The sequence below is a fragment of the Schistocerca serialis genome, chromosome 7, assembly GCF_023864345.2.
Source record: "Schistocerca serialis cubense isolate TAMUIC-IGC-003099 chromosome 7, iqSchSeri2.2, whole genome shotgun sequence".
Classification (NCBI taxonomy): Eukaryota; Metazoa; Arthropoda; class Insecta; order Orthoptera; family Acrididae; genus Schistocerca; species Schistocerca serialis.
Window position 1 is genome coordinate 247,632,335 of NC_064644.1, and position 25,216 is coordinate 247,657,550.

Sequence of the window (25,216 nt, forward strand, 5' to 3'; positions counted from 1 at the left end):
ACGATCGAAACTTTAGCGTACACCATGGATTGCGAAAACGTCGGTCAACCGAAACCCCACTCGCGCTTTTCTCACATGATATCATGAAAGCGACGGATCGAGGCAGTCAGCTAGATGCAGAATTTCTTGACTTCCGAAAAGCATTTGACTCAATGCCGCATCAAAGCATATTAAAAAAAAGTTCGACCATATGGGCATCACAAGAAAATTTGTGACTGGACTGACGATTTATTGGTAGGGAGGTTTCTGAATGTTGTCTCAAGACAGAGAGTCGTCGACAGAGTTGCAAGTAACTTAAGGCGTGCCCCAGAAACGTGTGTCGGGACCCGTACTCTTCATGCTTTGTATTAATGATCTGTATTCTGTGTCAATAAACCAAGTTTTTTTGCTGATCGTACAGTTATCTACAATGAAGTACTATCGAGGAAATAACAGCTGCACAAATATTTAGTCAGATACTGGCAAGATTTCAAAGTGGTGCAATGACTGGCAACAAGATTTAAATGTTCACTAATGTAAAATTGTACACATCACTTCACAAAATGTAAATACATCACAACATCATCAATGAGTTACAACTGAAATCAGTCAACTCATATAAACATTTGGGGATATAAAGTAGAATGATCACCTAAGCTTAGTGGTAAGTAAAGCAAGCGGCTGATTTCAGTTCAGTAGTAGGATATTGGCGAAAATACAGACAGACTACAAAGGAAATTACTTAAAATATTCTTGTGCGACCCATCCTAATTCGCTGCACACAGAAGCAGTATTCTTCCTATGCTTCCTAATACGGTACCTGATATTGTGGGAAATACTGTCTCCCTGCATTTCATTGTGATATGTGGAATATGGATGCAGATATATGAGTTGTCTGCTGATCACAAGCAAGTACCTGCAATAGGCATGAAAGGGAAAAGGAACTTGAACATTGCCAAAAGAACCTCAAAATTAACACTGGACAATATGAATGACTGATATTCACACAGTTAATTCAATATTTCATCAACATAATATCGCTGTCCTAGGCACAGAGTGGAAACAGCTTCACTACTTACAGACCTGATAAAAATGAAACAAGAACTGCCCTCGAATTCTTTTGACAACACTGAATATCAACATTTATAAATTGCACGTGGAATCCTTTTTAAAAGTTGGCATTAAATTACAATTAATCAGTTTAGTTCTATGTGTGTTTATTTGCCTTCTTTAGAAAGTCATTTGTTAATCTAAGAGACAGAGAATTTTTTGGCTGCTATATAATCAACCATTTGCAGCAAAGGAAGATTTATGCCCTCAATGAAAAGGAGCTCTGTAAGTTTCAATTGCAGTATTGGTACACCCCAAGGCAAATTAAAAACATGGTAAGCACTAAAATAAAAAATAAAACTATTCAGCAATATGATTGAACATTTCTCGAAAGTTCCTACTATTAGAGCAAGAGATAGACCCATTTGATTAAAAATTCCTCAAGGCTCAAAATATGTTCCCATAATGCTGATTTTTGTAAGATGCACAGTAGGCATATGCACTTTTCCTGATTTCCCCCCCTATCCTTATCAAACCCATATTTGTGGGCCAACTCTAATTACATTTGAAATGGAGAAGGTTAAATTATAAACCACTGTTCCTTCCTTCCTCCCACATAGACACCACTTCCATTACACTGGGTTCTAACTTTTTCCCATATCACAGTTGCATCCAATATTTATTTATTTATATGTTTTATTTATTTGTGGTGACTAGTCTCAGTTTTTTTAATTTCTGCCCACCAGAAAATTGAGCAACTCTCATTTGTGTAATTAACATTACAACCCTGCATTGGAAAAATTAACATACATTTTCACCATACACACACATGTAATAGCTGTAACTTATTTTTATATATGTATAAAATAGTAATGCTTATATGTGATCCAATAACTTCACTAAGACAAGAAATTACAGCTTCCTCCAACGCTACTCAGTATACTGACAGCCCCTGTTATGACCACGTCGAAGTGAGCTCAAGCCTTATATGCTTTGTGCTTCTATTGTGGTAATCATCTGCTGAATCAAATAGTACCAATCCAACTACAAATTTCACAGCATCTATTACAATCCACTAAATAGTTAACAAACCATTAAGGCTGTTCAGAGTCAGGAAGTATTAAAAATACAGCACCATAATGGCGTGAACTCAAACACTTACAGTGGCTACAAGCTGTGGTCTCAACTTTACTCTAAAAATATAGAATACCAACTACAAAATGGCACATGGCCACTAATGAATAACTTGTGTATTGTCATGCACCATGCTAATGGCCCATTACTCTTGTGCACAGAATAACAGATTTGTATTTACTGCTTAAAAAAAAAAAAAAAAATTAAAATTACAGTGATCTGAAAATACTTAAGAAGTAAAAATACACAGTCTATTTCATGTACACAAAAGTAATAGTTCACCATAAGTGAATCATATGGATCAACAATTGTAGATTAAATAATAACATTATGTTTCAATTTCATAAATATATTGGCTTCTGTCAAAGTCCTACAAGTTCCCGATAAAAAAAAAAACGCAATGCAGCTCTTTGGAGGGAACGTAAATCCTTGAAGTGTTTTCAAATTGAATGGTTCAAAGGAAATAGAGTAATTACATGATATTTCTGCAACACACTGATCTGATGCTGCTGAAGTGCAGTGTGATTAATGTTTCACTTACTATTTGTATGCATGGAACAAGCAAAACTTTGTAAAATAATGGCCATAACCTTTGCTGCAGATGAAGTGAAGTGTACACTGAAGCGCCAAAGGAACTGGTATAGACATGCGTATTCAAATACAGAGACAACAATATATAAGACGACAAGTGCCTGGCACAGTTGTTAGATCGGTTACTGGAGCTATAAAATCAGATTATCAAGATTTAAGTGAGTTGGAATGTGGTGTTATCATGAACGCATGAGTGATGGGACACAGCACCTCTGAGGTAGCTATGAAGTGGGGATTTTCCAATACGATCATTTCACGAGAGTACTGTGAATATCAGCAATCCGGTAAAACATGAAATCTCTGACATCACTGTGGCCAGCAAAAGATCTTGCAAGAATCGGATGACCAGTGACTGAAGAGAACTGTTCAACATGACAGAAGTACAACCCTTCTGCAGATTGCTGCAGATTTTAATCCTAGGCCATCAACAACTGTCAGCATGCACACCATTCAACAAAACATCATCGATTTGGGCTTTCAGAGCCGAAGGCCCACTCGTGTACTCTTGATGACTGCACGGCACAAAGCTTTACGCCTCGCCTGGATCCGACAACACCAACATTGGACTGTTGATGACTGGAAACATGTTGCCTGGTCAGACGAGTCTCATTTCAAATTGTATTGAGCGGATGGACATGTACATGTATGGAGACAACCTCATGAATCCATGGACGCTGCATGTCAGCAGGGTACTGTTCAAGCTGGTGAAGCCTCTCTAATGATGTGGGGCATGCGCAGATGCAGTGATATGGGACCCCTGATACATCTGGATACGACTCTGGTAGGTGACACCTATGTAGGCATCCTGTCTGATAACCTGCAACCATTCAAGCTCACTGTGAATTCAGACGGACTTGGGCAATTCCAGCAGGACAATGCAACACCCCACAAGACCAGAATTCACACAGAGTGGCTCCAGAAATACTCCTCTGAGCTTGAACACTTCCGATGATCATCAAACTCCCCGGGCATGAACTTTATTGAGCATACATGGGATGCCTTTCAACGTGCTGTGCTCAGGAGATCGCCATCCCCTCGTACTCTTACAGATTTATGGACAGCCCTGCAGGATTTGTGGTATCAGTTCCCTCCAGCACTACTTCAGAATTAGTCGAATCCGTGCCATGTCATGATGGGGCACTTCTGTGTGCTCGCATGGGACCTACATGATATTAGGCAGGTGCACCAGTTTCTTTGGTTCTTCAGTGTATAATGGTCCCATGAAGGAACCAGTGGCTTGGCACAATTAAATAAGTAAAATTTGATGACTTCATCTCTCAAGTACAGCATTTCCATGCTACATGGTTCGTAGTTGAGAAATACTTTTGGGAAAAAAGTTACTGCATGTAGCTTTACTGAACCAAGAAAAGACCTTCAGTCAGTGGCAAGTGGCAATCAAACTAGTCTTTGACTGCCAAAGAAAATACCATTTGAAATTTAAAAAAAAAATCTATCACACTGTCATTCATCTCATTCCTTGGCATTGAAAGTAGAGTTGCTACAATGGAGGAAAACTTGGCTAAATGTGCCAGAAACGGAGATTTTCAAAGAGCACCTGCTGTCACTAGATTGGGCCATGTTTCAAATTATGATATATCAGAACACTGGTATTACATTAATCAAGATGGGAAAAAGTGAGTAAAATATACAAAGGTTTGCAGAGCATAAGACAACACAATGCAATTCAAGAAAAATGGTCCTAGAGTTAACTAAGAAAGTGCTGGGCAAACACACTATAAAGCAATCTAAAGGCTATAACATTTCACCCTGTCTAAGCAGCAAAATCCACACAGCAGACACAGTCACAGGTTAGGCCAAATTCTGGAAAAAAAATAAATAAAATGTACAAGCACCTTTTCTGGTAACAGTTAAGAAGAAAGTGAATCTGCTCCTATACCTTATGAGGAAGGGACGTGAGCCAGACCTGGATAATATTTGCGCAGTGAGTTACCTACTGTTTGTCAGGTAAACCAGCCAGTCTGAGTGTGATTTTTAGGTGGCTTGTCACTCATTTAGGCAAATACTAGGCTGTCTGGTGTGACCAGAATGTGGCAGTCGGGCCACAGCAGTCAGAGGCAGTGGTCATGTGTGTGTTAGTTGAGCATGTGTGGATGCATATGTATTTTCTATTTCTGAAGAAGAACTTTTTTGTGCAAAAACTTAAATGTTTAGCCATCTTTTCATTGTGGCTGACTGCAACTCAATACCTCCTATCTGTGGTGAATAGCAATCTATTCTTTTCAATATATTTGTGTTATTCCATTCTGAACTTCCATTGTTTGATATGCTTGATACACTGTCTTAAAAGTGTCCTATCCTTCCTAGAAGCATTTGCATTTCTGTTCTTTTCCCGTCTTCTCTATTGCTTTCTTCATTGTATGCTGACTTTTAAGGTCTTGTTTGAAGTTTATAATAGAAAAATATGTTTGCTACTACTATCTTGAAGCTAAGAGTTAAAATCATACTGTGTGTGTTCCAGGTGGTGTCAGGGACCAGCAGTGGGAAGCCCACCAAGTATCACTATTACCCACATAACCAACACGTCTACTTGTTGCCAGAATGTGCCACACAACAGGTTTGTTCACTACTCAATTGTTGAACTCCTACAGCTGGGTTCAGAGCAGCACAGACAACGGTCAACAGATGCAGTTGCCATAGGCCAACCAATAACATCAGCTGACAGCTTGGTCACAGCAAGTCTGTTCTCTCCATCAGTTTCTGGCCGGATCAAGGAGTTTTAAGTTAGGTCAAAATGAGGTTAGAATGTATTTTAAACTCCTTGGGCAGGATGGAGGCCACACTGCTTCTGTGCTTGAAGAAAAGTGCTGCATTGTGCCTTTCGCTATTAAAAAGAAGCTGAATGCATTTGAATGAGCTATATCTGTCGTGAAAGGAACATGTCAAGTAATGTAAACTCTTTCTTCAGTTAATGGAACAACCAGACAAGTTTTATGAATATATAAGATAAAGAACATTCTATTTGTTGATGCACAACTTTAAAAAAATTCAGCAAAACAGACATATGTTGATTAAACTTCATTGACAGTCACACAGCATGTGTGTGAAACACAAACATAAATTTTAGAATAAGATACTGTTAATACCCAAAGAAAATGGAAACACATATGCCATATTTGCAAACCACCTAGTATAACAGAATCACCACCTTACTGGCATAAAATACTAGTAAGCTGTAATAACAACAACAGCTAATGCCCACCTACCACAATCCAAAAAAGATCCACTATAGAAACTTTAAGCATAAGATACACTACCCTTGTCAATTGAATAAATTATTTTTTTAGGTTATAATTTACACTTAAAACTTCAATAAAGATTTTGCCGGTTTGCAGTTTCCAATAAAGATGCAGTTACAGTCCACTGATTCTGAGCTATATGCTGACTACGTTAATTTTCATCCTCAGGATGACAAAAACTCCTCCTTTCTTGGACTTATCAGTTTCTCATGGTCCATATTATGTGCCTGAGAATGTTGTCCAATTCGAGCAAAGAAAACAAACTCATTTGAGAGTTGTGTAACACAGTTATCAAAAGCACCTCAAGTTTCTACATCAACATCTACACCTGTGTGATTGCTCTGCTATTCAAAATAAAGTGCCTGGTAGATGGTTCAATGAACCACCTTCAAGCTGTCTCTCTACTGTTCCACTCTCGAATGGCATGCGGGAAAAACAAGCACTTAAATTTTTCTGTGCAAGCAGATTTCTCTTATTTTATTGTGATGATATGGGTGCCAACAGAATGTTTTCACCTTTGGAGGAGAAAACTGATGATTGAAATTTCATGAGAAGATCCCGTGGCAATGAAAAAGTCTTCATTTTACTGATTGCCACTCCAATTCACGTATGTCTATGGCACTATCTCCCCTATTTGAAGATAATACAAAATGAGCTGCCCTTCTTTGAACTTTTTTTGATGTCATCCATCATTCCCACCTGATGCGGATCCCATACCGCACAGCAGCAGTCCAGAATAGGGCAGACAAGCATGGTGTAAGCAGTCTCTTTAGTAGACCTGTTGCACCTTTTAAGTGCTCTGCCAATGAATCACAGTCTTTGGTTGGCTCGACCCACAACACTATCTATGTGATCATTCCAATTTAGGTTATTTGTAATTGTAATCCGTAAGTATTTAGTTGAATTTATAGCCTTCAGGTTTGCATGACCTACCTCGTAATCAAAATTTAGCAGATTTCTTTTAGTAATCATGTGAATAACTTCACACTTTCCTTTATTCAGGGTCAATTGCCACTTTTTTCACACCAACTGATATCATATCTACATCATTTTGGAATTCATTTTGGTCATCTGATGACTTGACAAGATGGTAAATGACAGCATCATCTGCAAACAATCTAAGAGGGCTACTCAGATTATCTCCTGTGTCGTTAATATAGATCAGGAACAATAGAGGGCCTAAAACACTTCCTTGGGGAACACCGGATATTACTTATGTTTTACTCGATGACTTTCCATCTATTACTACAAACTGTGACCTTTCTGACAGGAAATCACAAATGCAGTCGCACAACTGAGGCAATGTTCCATAGGCAAGCAGTTTGGTTAGAAGACGGTTGGGAGGAGCGGCATCCAAAGCCTTCTATAAATCTAAAAAGGTGGAATCAATTTGACATCCCCTGTTGATAGCATTCATTACTTCACGAGTATAAAGAGATAGTTGTGTTTCACAAGAACAATGTTTTCTGAATCCTTGCTGTCCAAATACAGTATATGTTCCAAAATCCTACTGCCAATCGACGTTAGTGATATGGGCCTGTAATTCAACGGATTACTCCTATTTCCCTCTTTGGGTATTGGTGTGACTTGAGCAATTTTCCAGTCTTTAGGTGCAGATCTTTATGTGAGCGAGCAGTGATATATAATTGCTAAATATGGAGCTATTGTATTGGCATACTCTGAAAGAAACCTGACTGGTATAAAGGACCGAAGGCCTTGCCTTTATTAAGTGATTCAAGTTGCTTGCTTCACCGAGGATATCTTCTTCTATGTTTCTCATCTTGGAAGTTGTTCTTGATTGGAATTCTGGAATATTTACTTTGTATTCTTTGGTGAAGGAGTTTCGGAAAACCATGTTTAATAACTCTGCTTTTGTGGCACTGTCATCAGTGACTTCGCTGTTGTTATCATGCAGTGAAGGCATTGATTGTATCTTGCCACTGGTGTGTTTTATATATGACCAGAATCTCTTTGGGTTTTCTGCCAGGTTCCGAGACAGAGTTTCATTGTGGAAATTATTATAAGCATCTCACATTAAAGTACGAGCTATATTTTGAACTTCTGCAAAACTTTGCCATTCTTGGGGATTTTGCGTTCTTTAAAATTTGGCATGGTTTTTTCGTTGCTTCTGCAACAGCAGTCTGAGCCGCACTATCCTCCCCTGTAGGTTCTGTCTGTTCTGTACGAATTACTGACTCTGTCACTTCTAATCCACTTGACAGTGAGAGTGTGTCAGTGTTAGGTCTAGATGTACTGTACAGGGGAGACAGAACCAAAGGAGAACTGAGGACATTATATCCATTCCTCTAACAAATGAGTTTGAGATGGTGTCCTTCACTGAAATTTAGCCACTCAGACTCTCTTCATCTGTTGGGAAGCCGGCTTTGTCTCTTGTCAAGGCAAGTCAAACACAAAAGGGTAGGGTCTGTTAATTGTCAACAGTTCAAACTTACAGCAAAACACACTTCAGGAACTTACACAAATCATTACAGATATTTGGCACATAGAAAAACTGACAGGAGGTCGGAAGTATGCAATCATCCACCCACTCTACAAGAAAGATAACAGGACAGATGTAAATAACTACAGGTGGAACACTCTTTTTCAAATCACATGCAAGACGGTCTCAGCATGTTTACTTCAAAGAGAACAAGCATAGTACAAACAAACATCAGTGAATACCATGGGGGACTGATGACCTCAGCTGTTAAGTCCCATAGTGCTCAGAGCCATTTTGAATACCATGCGAATTTTCTACTAGGCTGCTCGTGGCTAGAATAAATTTTCAAGCTAAAAACAATACTGAAATAATATGGCAACTTGATACTGATCAATCATTTATACTTTTGTCAACTTCAAGAAGATATGACTTGATTGACCAATAGCCTCTGTATGATAGCCTATAAGGGCAGGGACTAGACCAAAAGACAGTAAGCCTCATTAATTAAACACTCACACACACGAGGTCCTAAGTGTAATTTATGTACGAAATATTAGAATCCTTTGAAATTAAAGCAGGTGTTCACCAATAACATGGACTGTCACCATTCACTTCAGTCTCATCTTGGACAAAGTCCCTATGGAATGGAGAAAGAACTAAAAAAATATAAATCTCTCAAAACCTATTTTGCTTCAGTGGACAAAGATGACAACATCTCTTGCTTAGCTTTTGCAACTCATTTACTGAAATGGTCAGTTGCTTCCAGTGTTTTGGTGAGGTCATAGAACAAACAAGGCTAATAGAGGAAACAGTGATAACTCGATTACAAAAATTCAAGCGAGCGTATGTAAGAACACATGCCGTTTACAACAAAGATGCATATCCACATACACAAAGACTAGACATTAAAACATGGTGATGAATCCTGAAGCTCTGTATGGGAGTAAAATTTTAATTCTCAACAGGAAATGTCCCCAGCATAGTTAGACCACCACACTTCCATCTATCTTTAGTGGGTCAGGTAACGCCCCTGCACCACCTAAGAGGTTTTTAGTAAATGGGCAAGAGAAGGCACTGTATAAAATGATGCCATCAACAGCTGCTGTAACTTCCGGGATGCCAGCTCCACCACTAAGTGATGTCTGAGTCGCAGCATGCAGCACTGCGATTGGTGGGCACTATTTTACGTTCACATGGTCATGTGCTTACATGGTACCACAATCTATTTTTCTAAAAGGCAGCTACAAAGGTCCATACTCTGTCTGGAGGATGCCAGACACATCCCAGACTCCAGAAGATCAAGAACTGCTTCAAGTCTCCATAACAGACCCCACTTGCCATGACTCTGTCACTTTCACTGCCTGCTGAGTTGTTGTTCCATCTATGACATGAGCCACATATGCCACTGCACTTCCAACCACTGCTCACAAGGCACCACTTCACTGTGGTTACCCGAGGCTCTCTATGAACTCCTCATCTTGCATGGCTGTGCCAAACTCTTTTTCTCTGCTCCTCAAGATATTGTACAGGACAGACAGTTTTCAGTTATCAAGCTGTTAAGATATTCTCTCTCAAAAATATACTTTGTTTAGTTATTGTAATAAACAGTTGTGTTGTAAAAGTGTGTTCACATACAGATGAATTTCACCAATTCTCATCCAAAGTCTGTACATTTGGGCAATGAGAGCAGCTGCATTGTGACTGCACATGTACTGTCTTACTGATTTGAAAAGATCAGTTGACATTGGACATCGGTAGAATCCACCACCATCAATGACACTGTGACTGCAGGCTAAGCAATGGCCCCCAACAGAGCAGCACTAAAGATGACTTTCATTTTCTAAGCTCACTAAGCACAGAAATGATTTGTGGTTAAGGTTCTTCATGCATCTGATATGAAGCTTATATGTATGCATTTACAAATGCTTGTAAATGAAAGTGAAAGTACAAAATTTTGCTTTGCCAGTGAATCGCAATAAAAATTGTGAAAGAGGGTCAATGGAATGAAACTGAAACAAATATGCAAGTGGAAAATATAAAAAATAAGCAACCCGTAGAAATGTTCTACACAAAAAAACCATACAAATAAAAGCCACATACATGATGTTTCATTCATGTATAATGAAAATTATATGCTTCATATGGTCTCATAATCACAGGACCATACATATATGCTCTGATTGCATTCATTAATAATTGCAGTATCTCTATAGAGATATGGGAAGGAAGTGACAAGTTTCATCTTGGGAGATTGTGAAAGGAGATGATAATGATGGTGATGTGCTGGGGCACAATGACATCTGTAGGGCCCATTCTAAACTCTAAAAGTTAAAAAAAGCCACTGGAACTAAAATATGATATTATCTAAAAACCACACACACACACACACACACACACACACACACACACACACAAAATCATGTTAAATGCCAGTTTCAAGAGAAACAGAACAGAAAAGGATCGAAAACATTACAACAGAAATATGGGACTGGATTATTATAGACTCAAAAGTGCACTCAAAACATATTAAAATCTCACCTTCAAAAACACGGAGTCTGGACAATGTACAATACCATAATTTTTTTCCAATAATTTTCATAGGCTAATACGTAAAATAAGGAAAAGGCAACCCTCATCTACTGTGGATTGATGTGTGGAGTAAAGAAACAAATAACTGAAAATGGCACACGCACTAGTTTTCAAGCACTAGCTCTTTATATAGCAAAAGTACACACATTCACACACAACCACACAGACACCCAAATACACACTCATGTGGCCATGGTATGAGTCTTGCCATGGTCATGGGAGTGTGCATTTTGCTATCAGTCTAGTTGTGTGTGTGAATGTGTGTACTTTCTGCTACAAAAAGAGCTTGTGCTCAAAAGCTACTGTGTATGCTGCTTTCTGTTATGTGTTTCTGTGCTTCACACAACAATCCACTGTAAGTGAGTGATTGCCTTTCCGTTATTTTATATACTGCTTCCTTTCTGGAATTTCCATAACTGTCATAGGCTAAAATAGGCAGTAGGCTCCCTGCCCTCTTGTCAAAAGTAATATGCATTCTGTTAAAATTTGGGGGAACCATTATTTTTTATGCTGCAAGCACCACATCCTAGGCAAACCTCTTAATGGGGTGTGAAGCTATGTATACATGGCTTATATCTCTCACTGCCAGCTACTTCACCTTCCGTATATGCATAGATACGGAACAGGGATATGACAGTTTGCAGGGGGGGACCACACATTGTGTCAGATACCATACTATCTGCAAGCTTCTTGGGCTACTGTGTCAGTTTGTCAACTTCCTTACATTCCTGGCTTTTATCAGAATGATACAGGTTTATCTTCTTGCTTTGAAAGGGTAATGGAGTATTGGTTCATTTGTGTCACTTTGTCTGCTGGGTACAGCTGTTACAGCATTTGTAGGGTACTAAAAGAATAGAATCATGAGAGAAATTCCTTACTACAATAAGGCCTGAAGTACTTCACTGTCTTCATGATTGCCTATAAGTCTGCATTATAAACACTAAATTTGTTAGGCAGACAAATCTTTAAAACAATGTGAGAAAACGATTAAACAGCCTATACAGTTTTCTTACTTTTTTACACTTCTGCATGCTACAGCAAAATCGTAGTACTAACTTAAACTACTGTGAAGTAGAACTCAGAAGTTAAATGTAGAGAATTTCTTTTCTTCATCTATCATATCTTTAACAATTCTGGGCCTCTATAGAAGTTGTGATGGTGACCTGTCCCAACTACTGTGTAACATACAGATAAGAACTGCAGGTTGCTAGCTGGCAATTGTTAAGAACTAATTCTATTTGTTTGCATTTTAAATATTCAATGCTCTGAGGGACCATTCCTTCAGATTCCTAAGGTGTGCCAACTAGGTAAGCTTAAAACTAAATGTGAGATGCAAAAACCTCAGAATTCAAACAATGCCCTTCATCTGCAGTTCAGTTAAATTAAAAACAGATCACTGACAGTTAAAAGGATATAAATAGATTTCTAATCAAAAAAATTTAAAAACTTTTTGTTCTCTATTAAGTCTTCCAATCTCATAATTGCTTTTGCTGGCAGGTTGTTATTGAAGGGCTAGAGAAATAATAGAAGATGGAGAACTCATCTACAAATAAAGAACACTGGACAGGACATTATACTGTTAATAGGTGCAGTAAAGGCAGAGAAACTAAGACAACAGAGAGAGAGAGAGAGAGAGAGAGAGAGAGAGAGAGAGAGAGAGAGAGAGAGACGTTTAACACAGTATCTTGAGGGGACTGTTCTCTTGTTCAAAAAGATCAAATGGACATCACCAATACAATATTTAAAATAACACACAGATTAACAACTACAGCAAAGAGAGTCACACTTGAAACACTGTACTGAGGGACTTAATCTCTTATTCAAGGAGATCAGACAGAACATCACCAAGGAGATATTTCAGATAATGTGGAGGGGAGAAGGGCTGTATAAAAATGGGAAGACATCCTCAAAAGCCTCATTCACAGAGTTATCCCCAGACATTACATCTCCAAATAGTACTGCTAGCCTTCCCAATATAAAAATAAATCATAAAACCTATAAAACAATACTAATGCAGAAAGGCTTCTTATACATAAAGTCACATGAGAATGGATAGGTTATCAATGGTAGAGTATTGCAACAAGTGAAAATTTGTACTCAATGCCAGGAATCAAACCTAGGTCTCCTGCTTACTAGGCAGGTACGTTAGCCAGTAAGCCACCTTGGCACAGTGGTCCACACAACTGCAAGGATTACCCTGGAATGCCTCCCTCCACTATCCAAATTCTTACTGCCGTCCTTACACACCAACAGAATTTCTGAGACTCTCCCTGTTGTGGAAAAGTACCTCAGCATCATATGTAATGGGGGATTTAGTGTGAAACCCAGGTGCATGTACTTATAAAAATGAAATGACACTATTTCAGAGACTGCACTTGTCTCATACAGATAAGATTTTGTGTATACAGACTGCAGCGGAAAGCGAAAATTTGTACTAATGTTGGAAATCTAATGTGGGCCTCCTGCTTACTAGGCAGATGTATTAGCCACTAAGGCACCTTGGCACAGCAGTTCACACAATTGCACAAATTACCCAGGAACGCCTCCTTCCTCAATCCATATTCTCCCTGCCGTCCCAGTCTGCTTTAAATCCCAATTGCACATGAACAGAATTGCCAAGGCTGAACCATCGTGCCAAGGTTGCTTATTGGCTACTCTACCTGCCTAGTATGCATGAGACACAGCATCGATTACCAACCTTGGTACAAATTTTCACCTGCTGCTTCAGTCTATATAAATAAAATCATATCTGTATGAGACCAGTACAGTCTCTCAAATCATGTCATTTCATTTGTGTAAGTACCTGCACCTGGGTTTCAGCCTGGATCCCCCATTTAGTTCGATGTCAAGGTGCTATTCCTCGGCAATTCCGTTTGTGTGTAAGGCTGAATTTAAAGTAAACTGGGGCCGCAGTGAGAATTTAGATCGAGGAGGGAGTGTTGCAGGGTAATCCGTGCAGTTATGTGAATTGGTGTGCCAATGTGCCTTACTGGCAAATGCACCTGCCTAGACACAGGAGACCTGGATTTGATTCCTGCCCATGTTACAAATTTTCACTCACTGCTTCTGTCTATATATACAAAATCATAACTGTATGAGACCAGTACAGTCTCTGAAATAGTGTCATTTCACCATTATACAAAAGTTGGCCAAAGATCTTGAGATGGAATCCAACAAGAAATATGTCTGGGCAGCAGTTGTCCATCTGCCCAAGATCTTTCCTACACAGTAGTTGAAGGCATTTATATGATAGCTACATTGGTACATACAGTCCTTCCCAGCTTTTAAGAGGCACAGTAGTATCTCTTGTCTCCATGAGTCAGGAAATTACCCTGCCTCCCAGATAAACTAAACCTGAGAGGTGTTGCAAATATGCTGTTCTGGTTTCTACCAACGCCAGGTGGTGCACAGTGTGTAAACTTTTAGATGTCGGACCTCTCCCTAGTCCTGAATCGGTAGAAATCGGGAGGCTTCAGTAGGCAAGCAGTTTCGACTGCTGCCAACATTACATACCGGACTGTGTTGTACAAGGTAGCCATTGTGGTCTGCTTCATTATTGTTTTGCGCTGTACTGTTCTGCGTGTTTTTATTGTGCAGTGTGCTAAATATTATCAAAATGAGTGAAGAGGCAGTTGCTGGCCCATCTCGAGAGTCGCCAACAACCCCTACCGATAGGCCTACGGTTAGAAGGAAACCAGTATTACGTAGCAATGCTCGCAAAATTATATTGCGTGTGATTGAATGCTGCAAAAGGGAATATTTTAATGCACATGACGACTTCAGTTTCGTTTACGAACAACATTTAAAGCGAGTTTTACTTCCAAGCCTTTCGTCTGCTTTCGTGTAAGCATGACGTGCAATTTGTAGTGCCAGCACTGCAACTGGTACGTATGCCTTGCCCCCCCCCCCCCCAACGGCTCCTCTCCCCCCCGCCAGCCAATGCTTGCTTCCTCCTCTCCCCGCACTCCCCTCGCAACTCTGCCGCATTACAGTTAACACACTGTATCACATGTCACAGACATTCCTATATACAAATTCCATAAGTAGAAGGGTCAGGTGCACTTCAGCACGGGCAACCTTGAAGGCCTAATCACCTATCTCAGCGAACATGTCTTGACTGGCATGGATGGTAACTATGGCAAAATATTCTGTCGTTATCTGGATCATGTCTCAAAAGCTGGTCTGGGGCTTCCACTTCACATTATAGCAGAAACTGGGTATCAGTCACCTCTCCCCATCTGCAAGGTTGCAAAGTGCTCTGCAATTGGTCAGTTGTTGAACCTACTCAGATCCACAAATCTACCACTGCACAGTGGCATTCGTCACTCCATCATGGTATAGACTGTCTTCATTAGTTGCAATGAAAACTTTGTTGTCGGTGCTTCAGCAGTGTGGTGGATCATGTTGGTGACATAATCCATCTACTCCTGAATGCTGTCGTAATGTTCAGCTGTAACACGTCAACTGCACAGCATACAGTTTACCTTCCTCAGCACTCATCAGGATAGTTTACTTTTAAGCAGTGCTCTCTCTGGAAAACGGATCTAGGCTGGCAACAGAACTGCCAGATAGTATTCATGCCATTTTAGGTATAAAGTGTATGGACTACAAGGATGAAGATATGCAGAAGCTGGTATACATGTAACTTATTTTGTTGACAACTGCCGCTAATAATTATGGTGTAATGGTATATTTTGAATCCTTACTTGAGTTTTATGCAGCTTCTGAAGCAAAGAGCTCTCACCTGAACTTATGTAGATACTGGCATGTCTCTACAGAAATGGTTACAATGACTTTTATATGCTTACAATAAAAGCTTTTAACTTCTAATGTACTAACATTTCAGGAAAAACTGTCAGAATTTTTACCATATTGTTTAGACCTCTGACTATCAAAATTATGCACCAACCATAGTATTTTGAAGTTCTGAGGAGCATCTACATCATTACAAAGAATGTGCCTTATAGGTTCCACACTTAAGATCATGTCTACATTGACCTCTGATATTTATTATTTTGTTATTTGTTGCAGATGCTACACTAAACAAACAGGGGGAAAATTGTGGAAGTATTGTATAGAAATAATTTAATTTGCTTGTAGGTATGCAATGCTGTGTTTGTTCGCCTGAAGATGACACAGCCATTATGCGCATGTCCTACAGAACCTTGCTCAGCCAGCCTTGAAGAAGATGACCAGCACACAACACCACTTATAAGTGTTGACGAAAATGGACAGGTAAGATGGCACCTATGAAAAAGTTCTTTGTAAAATATGTTGCCTGTGATGAAATATCCTCTCCAATGAGGCTCTACTGTTTCCCATTGATCAGCCAATGTATTGCATAACTTTATAGTTATAAAACATGAGAGATTACTATATGTAAAATGAGATGAGAGGGCATTTTTAACCAATTAGACACAAAAATATAAATTATACAAAACTTTTTTAGGTAAATTTGTGAGATCTGTAATTTTATTTACATGTATGAGGTGCTATCCAAAATTTTTGGGACTGGTGCTGTCATCAATTGAAAACCTTATCTTTGGACTAATGGTCACCATCATGATGGAGTGTCCAGCAGAACATTAAAGTACTGTGCTGAACATGTTAGCCCTGTATTTAGCCATATTTGTAATTTTTCCTTTAGGAATGGTCAGTTTCCTGAGCGATTAAAGTACTCAGCCGCTTTATAAAAAGGGAGAAAGGCATAATGTAGATAATTTTAGACCTATTTCTATGCCATCAGTGTTTGCAAAAGTTATTGAAAAGGCTGTGTATGTAAGGTTAACTGACCTTTTTACATCACACAATTTCCTATCAAATGTACAGTTCGGCTTTAGAAGTCATTTAACAACTGAAAATTCTATATTATCTTTTCTCTGTGAGGCACTGGATGGACTAAACAAAAATTTTCGAACGCCTGGCGTATTTTTTTATTTAACTAACGCATCTGACTGTGTTGATCACAAAATATTACTCCAGAAGTTGGACCATTATGGAATACGGGGAGTAGCTCACAATTGGTTCACCTCTTACTTTAGCAACAAGCAGCAAAAGGTCATTATTGGCAATGTTGATAACGACTGTGATGTGGGATCTGAGTGGGGTACTGTCAAGTGGGGGGGTGCCCCAGGGATCAGTGTTGGGGCCACTCCTGTTCCTTATTTATATAAATGATATGCCCTCTAGTATTATGGGTAACACTAAAATATTTCTGTTTGCTGATGACCCTAGGTTGATAGTATAGGATGTAGTGTGCAACATAGACTCAGTTTCAAATAGTGCAGTACACGACCTCAGTTCATGGCTTGTGGAAAATAAACTAACGTTAAATCACAGTAAGACTCAGTTTTTACAGTTTCTAACACACAATTCAACAAAACCTGACTTTTAATCTCACAGAATGGGCATATGATTAGTGAAACTGAACAGTTCAAATTTCTAGGTGTTCAGATAGATAGTAAGCTGTCGTGGAAAGCCCACGTTCAGGATCTTGTTCAAAGACTTAATACTGCCATTTTTACTATTCGAATGGTATCAAAAGTGAGTGATACTTCGACACGTAAATAGTCTAGTTTGCTTATTTTCATTCACTTATGTGATATGGTATTTTATTTTGGGGTAACTCTTCCCATTCTCCAAGGATATTTTTGGCTCAGAGACGGGTGGTTCGGGCAATAAGTGGTGTGAGTTCACAAACCTCTTGTCAACCTCTGTTCACAAGTCTGGGTAATTTGACATTTGCCTCTCAATATGTATATTCCTTACTGTCATTTCTTGTTACCAATATTAATTTATTCCCAAGAATAAGCAGCTTTCACTCAGTTAATTCTCAGCACAGAAATCAAACATGCATTTGGATCGGACTTCCCTAACTCTTATGCAAAAAGGTGTGCAGTATACTGCTGCATCCTTTTTCAATAAGCTGCCACTCGAATTCAAAGATCTTAGCTGTAATCCACGCACTTTCAAATAGAGACTGAAGAGTTTCCTCATGGGTCACTCCTTCTATTCTGTCGAGGAGTTCCTTGAAAAATTAAGCTGATTCTTATTGTATTGCTGATAGCATTTCCTTAACTTAAAAAAAAAATACAGGTCACCCTCGAAGTAGTTCCCATCCACATGTACACACCGGTCCCAGGGCTTCTGCCACTGGTCAAAAGATTTCTGGAAATCCTGTTCTTGGAAGCTGTTTATCACCGCCATTGATGCTTCTTGAATCCTCTCTAGAGTGTCGAACTGATGGCCTTTCAACTTGAATTTCAGTTTTGGGAATAGCGGGAAGTCGTAAGGTGCCAAATCTGGTGAGTACGGTGGGTGGGGTACAACCACCATGTTGTTTTATGCCAAAAAGTTCCAGATGAGCAAGGTAGTGTGACAGGGCATGTTGTCGTGATGCAGCAGCCAGTTCCCTTGATGCCAATGTTCGGGCCATCGTCGCCACACGTTTTTATGGAGCTGTCCAAAAGTCACAGTAGTAGGCGGAATTCACTGTTTGGTTGGATGGAGCAAATTCTTTGTGCACAATTTCCTTGGTATCAAAGAAAACAATGATCATGCTCTTCACCTATCTCGCTTTTTTGGGTCTTGGAAAGCCCGGGCTCTTCCACTGGGATGATTGTTGCTTTGTCGTACATGCATGATCTGCCCCCAAACACTTGTTGATTTATTGCAAGGGTCTCCGTAGCACATTTCCCGAGATTCGCACAGAATTTTATACTCACGCGCTGATCTGTTTGTGGACCCATCGTAAAATCACCACACACCAAACACAGAGTATTAAGGAAATCACTGTGAAAACGCAACATGTCCTCCCAGTTGAATGCCACTCTGCACACTGACTCATCAGATATGCAGCTCTCACGACCTAGCGGTGCAAAGATCTACTACTCCTACTTTCCAGATGGCAGCACCAGTCCTGAAAATTTTGGATTCCACCTTTATATTACTTTTATTTATATGTAACACTACTCTTTTTTAAGGGATTAAGTGACTCTCCTGCTTTTCATTCCTTTCCTAATACATTTTACATCCACTACCTCTGAGCATACTTAAACATTGATCTGATTAATTACTAGTTAATTTCTGCAATATGAAACAAATCACTTCAACTTGCGATTTACTGATTATATCTTACTGTTTATCATTAATTTTTGTTTGCAGTGCTGCAGATTCTCTGCTTTTATAATTTTTTCTGGTTATTTTTCTTCATGGTGTAAATGAAAACTGATGACACTTCCTTCCACAGGAAACTTTTTCCTTTTGTGTTTTGCTTTTGTGTCATACCCTTCCCAGTATTGTAATGACCACTAAGTTAGACTTCATGAAATGCAGAAACCAAAATAAATATATAATAATATTTCGTATCATCCCCATACATAACGTTTGAATTATCTTTATGTTATGCTGAGTACCATCAAATTTTCAAAACATTCTGATATTTTCCCCTATGCATCCCGTACATCCTGATATATTTTCATCTTTTCATTACTTGTTTGAGAAAATGCTCAACAGAATATGTTAATGTGCAGCTCGTAGGATTATCCAGGAAAAAGGCACTTTCACTCAGTGGTGTATCATCATCACTCAGTTTCACCGTATGTAGCATGGTCTGCACTGAATGCTTTTGGGAAGAAAGTGCTTACACAGCTAATTGGCAGATGCATTCAGTCTAAGCAAATCAGCATCCACCCAATCGAACTGATTTACAAAGTTTCAATGTGTCTGGTTTCAACATCTATGATGCCACGAGGCACAGAATGGATATAGTTACAGTTGAAGTACCGACCAGCAATCTAAAATGCTTAATCTCAGTTAGACTCATATGTAGTGTCTTAAAACTATTCAGGGCAAAAATATCAGCAATATCAGCATCACCTTTGCACACACAATTTGCAGTAGAATTAGGTTTTCATCTTCAATAGATTTAAACTCCTCACAACAGTATAATGCTAAGATATCATTTAGAAACCACACAAGCCTTTCTAAAACATGGAAGTTTTACTAGTTTTTATCAGAACCACATTCTTAAGCACATGTACATGTATCTTTTGTACTATTTGTTAGATGATGGAAACCCATTTTATTTATTTTGCAATATCATTGTTGCTATTACAGTGCTAAAGAAAATCTGTTAACTGGCCTGTTATATATAATAAACTGACAAATATTTATTGATGTAGTAGAAGTATCATGCAATTCTCATATGAATTTATTGCAGCGTAAAGCACTCACACTAGCAAAGACATGTGAACCAGTTCGTCAGATTCGTCTCTGCCGGCCACCTAGAGACTGGGCATTGCTAGCATTGCAGAATGTGAGGACAGGAAAATCACATTATTTAGTGGTCTGTCGCTGCCCTGATCCAGCTAAGCTTGGTAAGTAACATTCTGTGCAACAATGACATTACACCAACAAGATAATCTATGCATTCATCATACACAGTAAAAAGATTAACAATTACAAAAATGTACTTGAACTAAGAATATAATGTGCCACATATATTGCTTTTAGATGATAACAGCTCTGCTTCCAAAACAAAGACAATTGGCATCTATGGTCATAATCTTGAGGAGTGAGCACAATGGCTGTAGTTCTACAAAAGGATGGGCAGGGTGTGCTGAAATGTTGAAGACATGGCTGCATGAAGTTGAAGCAGCCTAATGCATATTCACTGATTAACATTTACAATCACATTTTCCATCGATTCTCCATTTGCTTGCTGTGTGCATCAGTGACTGAAAATTATGTAGTTGCATCCACTGCTTAATTTTCACAGCTAAAATGTACTCTTTCTTCCAATCCCTATCCTGCCTTCAATAATAGTTTGATAGAATTTTTATTTGTCATGGAGAATCATATGTTCTAAATATGACATCTTTCTCTTCTTAATTATACTGCCTAGTTCTAAATAACCTTTGCTGACATTCTTAAAGACTTAATAATGTTTCATTTCCAGTGCACTCTGTGGGATATCCACATCTCAAAAATTTCCATTTTGTTGATGTGTTTACTTTTAATGTCCACCCTTCCACATAGTAAAGAAGTTTCAAACAAATGTAATCTTGGGGTTAAGTTCAGATATTTGAACTTGCCAATATTAATGAATTTTGTTACTTCGGTGTTGATATCTAGAGAGAGAGAGAGAGAGAGAGAGAGAGAGAGAGAGAGAGAGTGTGTGTGTGTGTGTATGTATATATATATATATATATATATATATATATATATATATAAAACAAAGATGAGGTGACTTACCGAACAAAAGCGCTGGCAGGTCGATAGATACACAAACAAACATGTGTGTGTGTGTGTGTGTGTGTGTGTGTGTTTGTGTATCTATCGACCTGCCAGCGCTTTTGTTCGGTAAGTCACCTCATCTTTGTTTTTATATATAATTTTTCCCACGTGGAATGTTTCCTTCCATTATATATATATATATATATATATATATATATATATATATATATCGAGGGGCTAATGTCAAAATACCCAGACTGACCTTCAGACAAATTAAAGCTTCACCTTTTACATACAAAGACATGAAAAATGGATAAGCAGGAAACCTGGTGGAAAAATTACCAAAACAACCTAGAAGTGGGTATCACAGGCTAACTGTGGAGTGAAAGCAAAAATATAAAAATTGAGAATTGCTTGCCACTTCATCTGTGAATATTTATTAAGCATTAAATGAATTTCTTGATTAATTTCTCTGGAAGGAATGGCTAGTACATTTACATGGTCAGTCTGCAGATAAGTACAATCAGAGAAAGCAATCTGCTTTCTTTTAAGCTATTTAAAAATAGATTTTTTCCAGCATCCCCATTAAGACTGTGCAGTAGAATAACTGACATCTTGCAACACATCTCTGCAGAGAGAATAGATAGACAAAATCAATACAACTGTCAACTTTCTTTGTACTGAAACCAGAAAGTCTGAATTATATTACGGCACTCCCATTGCTGTGATAATGGTTAAGAGAGAAAATCAATATAGTTTTCACAGCCATATAAGTTGATAACAGAAGTTCCAGAATGTTTGTGGAGTAAGTTAGAAAATATATAAATTACATATAAGTAAATGTTTTTAAATCTGCATAAAAACTAAGTTCCTTCAAAGACTTGGTATGTGACTCTGTGTTTCAGTGCTCAAGTGCTTTAGTGTAATAAATTTTCATTCTCCCCTCAAACTAATGCTTTGCTGTAGGCTTTGTTATTTATTTTGATTTGATAATTTGAACAATAATGTAAACAAATAAACTTTAAACATCAAAGCTTCTAATGTCCTATTGTTTCAAATTAGTTTCCTATTTCAGATACTCTGGTATGTCCCATTGTTTATTTTTTTAATCAAATAAATAAAAATAATAAATAATGGGACATACCAGATTACCTGAAAACAAGCAACATGAAAATGGATGAATGATTAGAGTGTAACATGCAGTCAAGGACAATGTCATTAGAGATGAACCACAAGCTCAGAATGCAGAAGGAAATCATCCACGTCTTTTTCAAAGGAACAATCCATTTGTCTTAAGCAGTTTAGGAAAAATATAGAAGACATAAATTTAGATGGATGGACATGGATTTGAACCAATGTTTTCCTAAATGCTGTCCAATGTAGCAAGACAAATTTTATCTAAATAATGATAATTAAAAAATCAATGTTATGTGACTGAATACATTATATTATCCAACTGAAGATTACTGACTGTTCACTCTAAGCTCCATCAAATGGCGACCTCTTGCTAGAATTAAGGACTTATCTTCTTTCATATTATAAATGAATTTTGTATTTTGGTTGAATAGTCATTGATATATGAGGCAACATCTCTTCACAGTTAACAGTTCCTGTGTTTATAAAAAATACACACACATTTACAGTAAGAAGCTAAAAAGCACGGAATGATACAATTTTGAGTCACTGAAACTTCACGTACAAAATTCCTGTGTGTCCACATGGATAAAAAACAAGTGATGGCACCAGCATGTGGACAATTTAATGAAGCCACAAGGTTTCTTCTGCATTTACACTCTCACTGATTTTATTAACATGTCGGATTTCCAGTATACTCAGCACACTTTCACTCTACACTGTTGTATGTCAGAACTTTCTGAGGAAAATGTAGCTATGGTTAAATGAGGATCTGCTGTATAGAAGCACGTAGTAAGAATAGTGTATCAGTTCAATAACTGAGCATCTTGCAGAAGTCTCTTCAAGGCTGTTGGGATTTTCATATTCATCAGAATTAAAGGAAATACCTTATCAGTCACTCCTCCTATATTTAGTATAATATTTAACACAAGAATGTAAATTCTGGTTAACACAAATTTTCACATTTAACACATTTTAGCTTTTGAAATAGCATCCTCTGAAATCAGAAAAGTTACAGAAATACTCATGAAGTGGTAGACAAAAAGAACAACCGTGTTGTTTAAAAGGAAAAGCAGTGAAATTTTTTTAAAAAAGAAGTTGCTTTCCTGCTAATATACAAAAATCCTGATTCATAATGATTTAAAAAATATAATCTAAAAATATCACCCCTAATTACCTGGTAGATTAGCATTAGGAATGGTTTGTTAGACTACAAAAAAGAAGTCACCTGTAGTTTTACAGAACAAAATATGTGAATGAAATGAACAAATAAAAAATGTAGCATTTAGGATGGTTACAGTTGTAACAACGATGATTGCATTCACACTGCAGTATATTCATTATGGGCCTGTTACTGATATCATGTGACATAATATTAGACAGCAGCACTGGATCTTAACACAACTGTTCAACAATGAGCCCAGCTTTTTCTTATGTGTGATTATTCCCAACACACAGGCTGCCATTTGCTGTCACCAGACAATGGAAAACTGTTTTACAACTTGTTGAAATATTGAAAAATTTGTTAATTATACCAAAAAATAAAAGAAGATGCTGATTTAAGATAATTCTTCATTAGTGTGACCAATTTTTATTCATTCATGTACAAAAAACTTGAAGTCAAGGGTTGTATATAAAGAAATGAGGCTAAATCAATCTGCAATTTTCAAATTTCAGAGGGTCCTGTACCACATGAACAGCCCACATACGCCAGTGTCCCTGGAATAAGAGTATATGGGATGACTTGTGCACAGGAAGTCGGGCGCCGTGGTAGACCAATGCGTTTTAGAAGATCTACAGGTAAGTTCAAATAGTCTCACCAGTTGTTAATCAAATTCTTATAATTTAATTATGATGTTAGCACAGCTTAATGTGAATGCAGACTTATTCAGCATTTATTACTGACGAACATCTTTCACATCTCACCAGAAGACATTGAGTATGACATTAATCAAAATGTTGCGGTATTTTAATGTTGCCAACCAGCTGCAAGTTTTCATCAACATAAACAACATTTTTAATCCGATACACTACTTCCAGAATAACTTCATTTGGAATATATGTGGACACCAAAATTTAATGCAAAGGTACAAACACCAGGTTGTATTTCATGTGGTTTTCAGGTTAACAGAAACTTCAGTTCAAATGGTGATGTTTCTGGCAATTCTGCTTGCATTTAGTAACAACAAAGACAATAAATAAATAAAGTAAGAGTGACTGCAGACAGCTTAAAATGAAAAGTTCAAGAAAAGTAGCAAAAATAATAACAATGAACCCAAGATGGACAGACCACACACTGAGATTAACTTTTTATCAACACACTCGATGAAGCAACTGTTGCAATTTTATCTAAGGAACTGAAATTCAAAAGTGATACCTAAATGCCTTGCAGAGATGGGGAGGCTTATGTGCCTCAACGATACAGATAGCCATACCACCAGTGCAGCCACAATAGAGGGGTATCTGTGGAGAAGCCAGATTAACCTATGGTTCCTGAAGAGGAGCAGCAGACTTTTCAGCAGTGACTGAGGCAACAGTCTAGATGACTGCGTGATCTGGCCTTGTAACATCAGCCAACATGATCTTGCTTCGACTGTACTCCAAATGGCTGAAAGTAAGGGGTAACTACAATTGTTACTTTTTTCTTGAGGGCACGGCTTAATGATGATAGCATCCTTTTGGGTAAAATATGCTATAGATAAAATAGTCGTCCATTCAGATCTCTGGATGGAGACTACTTGGAAGGAAGTTTTCACGAAGAAAAATAAAACTGGCATTCTACAGCTTGGAGTGTAGAATGTTAGAT

General features: G+C 38.1%; 2 protein-coding genes across 3 annotated transcripts in view; one reads left to right on the forward strand and one right to left on the reverse strand.

The window, feature by feature from the left end:
- Window positions 1-25,216, reverse strand: part of LOC126412527 (elongation factor-like GTPase 1) — a 593,784-nt gene that overhangs the window by 382,804 nt on the left and 185,764 nt on the right. The window lies entirely within an intron of this gene.
- The window catches only part of LOC126412529 (uncharacterized), a 168,772-nt gene that overhangs the window by 136,656 nt on the left and 6,900 nt on the right, over window positions 1-25,216 (forward strand). Inside the window, exons 2-5 of the mRNA XM_050082172.1 lie at window positions 5,234-5,329; window positions 16,141-16,275; window positions 20,261-20,417; window positions 24,088-24,210. Coding sequence (XP_049938129.1) covers window positions 5,234-5,329; window positions 16,141-16,275; window positions 20,261-20,417; window positions 24,088-24,210 — 511 coding nt within the window. The remainder of the gene's footprint in view (window positions 1-5,233; window positions 5,330-16,140; window positions 16,276-20,260; window positions 20,418-24,087; window positions 24,211-25,216) is intronic.